Here is a 6,801-nt window from a genome sequence, read left to right as displayed (position 1 = left end):
ATGTTAATTCGTTCCTTGATTTAACATGTGTTTATTGAAGATCTATCCTAAGCCAGAAATGGACAATGATCAACAAAAATAAATATGTACTTTACTACTTTTACAGAGTTGAGAATTTATTGGGGAAACTTACTACTATTTTAGAAATTATTAAAGAAAATATAACATCTCTCAGGTTTGGCCCATGATAATAGTCTGAGATTGTCCCTAACACAAGCTTTCCTGAAATATGTCAAAGCCTTTGCCTGTTGGACTACTTTCATTTCTTGTATGCTGCAGGCTCGCCTCTTGTTCTTCAGCATACAAAGCCATTTTGGTTGATAAACACAACAAATTAAAAATCAAACATGCAAAATAGTAAAACATCTTGTTTTAATCCAAGCAAAATTTTGTCTTCAGAAATGTAGAGGGTTGGGATACATGAGTAACTTTACAGTTTACCAAATGCTTTTATATTTATAGTGGTATTTGGTTTTGCTTATAGGAAAACCAAAGGAATGTTGGGGGAGCATTCAAGAGTCAACAAAACAGAATCATCTTCTTAGGCTGGAGGGACTACTATTTTAGGCAGTGAGAGGTTACTGAAATGTACCCAAGCAAATAAGAGTCCTAGTCTCTGCCCACAGCCAATAAGACACTAACTTCTATCGCAGGCAGTGTGACTAGAGGAATGAAAGAGGCTCCCAGATCTTGGCATTTTGGAAATGGAAAAGGAAAACAAAAAAAAATGTATATTCCTGTGAAAATCAGATATCAGAAAATTGAAACAAACACAGTCCAGGTTCCTACTGTCTTGAGCTCTCCAGAGGGTTATATTCTGCTTCCTTCTCATTTAGGGTTACCTAAAAAGAAGGGCAGAGTTAAGAGCAAAAATGTATAGTTAGGTCCATTCAAAGACATAACAGCCAGCTCACAGGGGACAGACATTCTTTTTAAAATGTTCCTTGAGACAGGGGTGTATCTTTCTTGAATTTGGCTATACCTGTTTTCCTCCAGCCCCTCAGCTGGAAGTGGTAACTAACTAGGAATTACTACCAGAGAAGCAATTTCTTCCTTTTAAGTGAAGTGCTGCTATGGCAAAGACATGCTGCTTCAAGGGTTAAACTTTAAAACACTCATTTTGATATATAAAGAAATTGTAAATAAAGCACAAGGCAAAGTTGCAATTTCAGTTTGTGTGCAAAGTAGTAACAATTTCCTAAACTGATGCTGTTTTGCTTAGTCCAGAGCTTTGAAAACAAACAAGTTTTACAAAACCTGTATTAATAATGTAACATTAAGTGCACTATTACTATTTTCCTCTCTTTTTCTGGGTCTCAGAGAAGATAAAGTTTTCTTGATTATCTTTTTAAATAAAAGTTGTAGGCCAGGTGGAGCTTTCAAGGTGACTTTGTCTGAGACTGAGGGAAGGAAATGAGGAAGGGAAAAAAACAAAAAACAAAAAACTACAGATTACTTCATACCTCTTTCAAGCTTAAACAGAAATCTACTTTGGCTTTCTAATAGACTAGTTTTCCAAAAGAGAGCTTGGGCTTTGGCTAAGACCCCTCTGGAGTCACTGACTTGTCCATTAGATACAGTCTCAGGAAAGCTAATATAATGACACATTTCGTCTATAAACTTAAGTGCAAAATAACCAGATACAAAACTTTGGGTTCTCTATCTTAAGAGCAGCAAATATCTATGTTCTTTTCTCAAAACTGGATCCTGTCAATTTCCGGAATTAACCACTTTACCATTGTGGTTTGCTTGCTTGTTTTTATTGGGCAGAGTTGCAAATGTAATGAGGGAAGGGGGTTCTTGCCCTGGTTTAGTACCAGGCAAGGTTACCAAGGGGGCTCATTCTGGTTCCAGAAAGCAGAGCTGGTCATCGTCATTCTCCAGAACTGGGAGTGGATCATTCCCACTCCCCGGAATCTGCAGTGGGTCTTCCCCACTCCCCAAAACTGAGAGCGGATCATCCCCACCCTCTGCAGAAGAAAGACAGTCAGGGCCAAGCTCTTTGCCCCCTGCCACTTTGGACTTGATTGTCCCCATCGGACCTTCAAAAGATCTGAATGTGGCCGACTTCTTTATGCCTCCAAGCTTCCTGCAGAGGGCAGTGCCCATGGTGGACAGAGCAGCTGACATCTTCTGTTCCACATAGGTGTTGGAGACCTGAACATCAAGCCAGCTCTTGGATAGATTCTGTCTCAGCCCTACCAAAGCCGTGAAGCCTAACTTCCTCTTGAGCTTCCCACAGCGTCTGTCTTTGGCTGCTAGTACGTGGCGTAGGGTTACAATTTCAGCCTCCAATTTAGTGAGTTTGGCTTTGAGTTCTCTTTGCTCAGGCTCTGTCAGATCCTCCAGTTCAGAAGTCGAGTGGGATTCATATGTGCCCACAGAGGTCTCTGTCCTGGCATGTGGCATGAACTGGGAAAGAAGATCTTCATTAAGAGAGTCTAGGTTCAATTCTTGGTAGAAAGAGTCGAATTCTTGGGCTGCAGAGAAATAATCTTGGCCAGCAGAGTCGAAATCTAGGCCTGCAGGCTCAGACTTTTGGTGGGTGGAGTCAGATTTCAGGCGGGAGAGATCCATGACCCAGCTAGTACAATGGACCCCTTGGCAGTTGAGTTGATGGCCTAGCCTGTGAAGTAGATGCGCTAGCTCGTGGTGTTGACTTCCGCGTGGTGGGGGTGGGTAGCCGGTCAGGTCAGGGTTGCGGAGGTGGGACTTCCCGTCCAAAGTGCGAGGCTGCAGAATCTGTGCTGAGCTGAGGCGCAGCCCACACTGGCGGCATCTTGGCATCGCAAGGACCTCATGAGGTAGGCAGTGCAGAGATTATTGTCGAAAGGAGAGAAATTTCTCTTGACGCGGTAAGTGACAAGCCCTGGCCTTCAAGCCAAAGCGTCAGGCAACTCTTTTCCACACCAGCGGTTTTCCAGCACTTGAAAATCATTTAAACATCATTGTGCTAGTATGAGTTTTCAATTTTGTAGTTGCATTTTCTTTATTCCCCCCTGCCTCCACTCACATTTCTGGAAGCATGTCTGCCCACATTCAAGGTTACCAGTTGTGGGAAGTAGTCTGCACAGTAAAGTAAAACTAGTTAAATAGGATCTATCAGAGTGTGGATCCACTCTTCCCCTCCAACCTCCCACCCTAACCTCCCCCAACCCTAATTTTGCCCAGAGTAAACTTATGCAATGGAAAATTCAGGACATTAATCCAGTGAGGTGTTGTGGTCTGGCTTCACTTAACTCATTCTATGGCTGCCTATTCTCAGAGAAATATTCTTGAGCAAGTCTTAGATTCTAGTGATTTTGTTGGATATTCTGGTAGTTCTTGCGAGCATGATCTTGTGGAGCATAATTTGATCCTCAGCAAATTTCAGCAGTTTGCCCTACTCATGCCTATGTGGCTACAATGAAGCGTCTAGCTATGCATTCAAACCAACTTCAGCCCTCCTTTGAGTTTATGTTCTATAACCCTTTCACATAATTTAGTAGTGTTTATTATTGTCTTGTCCTGAATGGTGTGTTTCCCTAAGTTAAAAAATGAGAATTGTTCTTGTTGTAAACGTGAAGGCTGATGGGGGATTTGGCTATGTGTTTAAAAAGGCGTGAAAAGGGCAGCAAGGGCTCCCTAAAAACCAATTTGTTCTAAAGGCTAGGCTTTTCCTCCAATGCCTGTAGAAACACTGGTGGCTTCAGGAACACTCCCAGACTCTGAATCAGAACTCCTCTTTCAAACCTGAGACTAAAGGGTAAAGAAATCCCTGAATTATGCTACATAATATGGAACATACATTCTCTATTCAAAGTTGAGACTCCAAGTCACCAAATCTGAACTTGCACTTAATTTTACTTCTCTGCATTATTTCAGCCACCAACCTTGATGCCTATTTTCTTTATATGCTTCCTCATCCTTCAATGTAAAATATGAAATATTTTATTAAGCCTTGATTCATTTTTCATAGAGTAATGGTTTTTTTCTCATAGCAAAACTGAACTTTTCAGATACTTGGTTTCCAGATCCCACATCAAGACATACCCTCTCATTCAAATAGGAAAAGAAGAAGTGGAATTATTTCATTTTGCAGATAATATGATTCCATATCTAGAAAACCCGAAAGGCTCTACCAAAAGGCTCCTGAAACTGATAAATGACTTCAGTAAAGTTTCAGGATATAAAATCAGTAGCATTTCTATATATCAATAATGTTCAAGCTGAGAACCAAATAAAGAATGCAATCTCATTTACAATAGCCACAAAAAAATTAAATACCTCAGACTACATCTAACCAATGAGATGAAAGACCTCTACAAGGAGACCTACAAAACACTGCCAAAAGAAATCATAGATGATACAAACTAATGGAAAACCTTACATGCTCATGGATTAGAAGAATCAAAATTGTTAAAATTGCCATACTGTGCAAAGCAATCTGTGGATTCAGTGCCATTCCTTTCAAATTATCAATGTTATTTTTCACGGAACTAGAAAAAAAACTATTCTAAAATTCATATGGAACCAAAAAAGAGCCTAAACAGCCAAAGCAACCCTAAGCAAAAAGAACAAAGCTGGAAGCATGCTGCAGTAATCAAAACAGCATGGTACTGGTACAAATAGATCAATGGAGCAGACACATAGACCAATGGAACAGAGACTCAGAATAGAGACTCAGAAATAAAGCCACACACCTATAGCCATCTGATATTTGACAAAGTCAACAAAAATAAGCAGTGGGGAAAGGATTCCTGATTCAATAAATCATGCTGAGATAGGTGGCTAGCCATATAAAGAATAAAACTGGACTCCTATCTTTCACCATATACAAAAGCTAACTCAAGATGGATTAAAGATTTAAATGTAAACCTCACACTATAAGAATCCTAGAAGAAAACCTGGGAAACACCATTCTGGACATCAGTCTTGGGAAAGAATTTATGACTAAGTCCCCAAAAGCAATCTCAACAAAAGCAAACATTGACAAGTGGGACCTAACTAAAGAGCTTCTGCACAGCAAAAGAAACTATTAATAAAGTAAACAGACAACCTACAGAATGGGAGAAAATATTCAGAAACTATGCATCTGACAAAGGTCTAATATCTAGAATCAATATGGAACTTAAGTAATTGAACAAGCAAAACCCAAATAACCCCATTTAAAAATGGACAAAAGACACGAACAGGCACTTTGCAGAAGAAGACATACAAGTGTCTTCAAGCCAACAAACATATGAAAAAACATGTGAAAAAATGTTTCACATCACTAATCATCAGAGAAATTCAAATCAAAACCGTAATGAGATAACATCTCACACCTGTCAGAAGGGCTATTCTTAAAAAGTCAAAAAACAACAGAAGTTAAGAAGGCTGTGGAGAAAAGGAAACGCTTATACACTTGTACACTGGTGGTGGGAATGTAAATTCAGCTACTGTGGAAAACAGTTTATAGATTTCTCAAATAACTTAAAACAGAACTACCATTAATCCAGCAATCCCATTACTAGGCATATATGCAAAAGAAAACAAATCATCCTACTGAAAAGACATGCACTCATATGTTCATCACGGCATAGTTCACAATAGCAAAGACATGGAATCAACTTAGGTACCCATCAATAGTGGATTGGATAAAGGAAATGTGGTATATATACAGCATGGAATACTACACAGGAATAAAAAAGAATAAAATCATGTCATTTCCAGCAACATGGATGCAGTTGGAGGCCATTATCCTAATTGAATTAATACAGGAACAGAAAACCAAATGCCACATGTACTCACTTATAAGTCGGAGCTAAACATTGGATACTCATGGTCATAAAGAGGACAACAATAGACCCTGGGGACTACTAGAAGGGGGAAGTGGGTTGGCGGGGAAAGGGTTGAAAAACTAACCATTGGGTACTATGCTCAGTACCTGGCTGATTAAATCATTCGTAACCCAAACCTTGGCATCACACAATATACCCAAGTAACAAGCCTGCACATGTACCTCTGAATCTAAAATAAAAGTAGAAAAAGAAAAAGACAATAGCCTCTGGAAGAGATGCTCCTTATTGGCAGTGTTCTAATCTCCTGAGTAAACCTGGCTAAACAATCCATTTTATTAGGCGTATGCATAAGCACATACAAAACAACATATATATTTTGAGAACATAGATCTATCAAATGAAAGTTTATTTAATTTATAGTGATAGTAACCAACTGTTTGTATAAGCTATCCTGTTAAGGTGTAAAATACCAAACACTCACCCCATGATTGTAAAATTTCACATCTCTAGATTAGACAATGGAATCCTCTATATTACACAAAAAGGCTCATAGAACTTCATATAAAACCAAAGGCTTTTTGATGCTATTTATTTAAGTACTAAAAATAGCCAAAGTATTTGATTCAGGAACTATAAAGAAAATGCTTGAGATTATTTGTAATCCTACAATGGTTTGATATCCTTTGTTTCCAAGGAGGACACCACTGACCCATTTTTGATAAAGAAAGAACTGAGTTATTTCTCTGGTAAGGGTGATGGATTATAATAATCTTTTGTAAAGTAAAGGTAAGTGGTATAATAAAATGATTTTTTTCTCTTTATGTGTAGAAGCCTGTATATGTTATGTTCTATAAATAATTTCCTAAAGCTTGAATATGAAAACAAAGCCATATCCTCCACCATGTCTGGGTTATTTGGGAATAGGAGAAGTTAGATCATAGCGAGTGATACTCAAGTTTGGAAATGATTAGGAACTTGTATCAGTGCCGGCAGTTTTAACCATTTGACTTCTTTTGTTATAAATGATCAATATAGAGCT

At 38.7% G+C, this 6,801-nt stretch overlaps 1 protein-coding gene across 1 annotated transcript; it reads right to left on the bottom strand.

Annotated features, from left to right (window-relative positions):
- Positions 1-348: 348 nt before the first annotated feature.
- Positions 349-2,658, bottom strand: TPD52L3 (TPD52 like 3). Its single transcript, XM_003911723.5, has one exon. It carries the CDS (start codon positions 2,575-2,577, stop codon positions 1,840-1,842), a length of 738 nt encoding a protein of 245 aa, XP_003911772.1. The 5' UTR covers positions 2,578-2,658; the 3' UTR covers positions 349-1,839.
- Between the last annotated feature and the right edge of the window lie 4,143 nt (positions 2,659-6,801).

Source organism: Papio anubis, chromosome 13 (assembly GCF_008728515.1).
Source record: "Papio anubis isolate 15944 chromosome 13, Panubis1.0, whole genome shotgun sequence".
Classification (NCBI taxonomy): Eukaryota; Metazoa; Chordata; class Mammalia; order Primates; family Cercopithecidae; genus Papio; species Papio anubis.
This window is presented reverse-complemented; position numbering and strand designations above follow the sequence as displayed.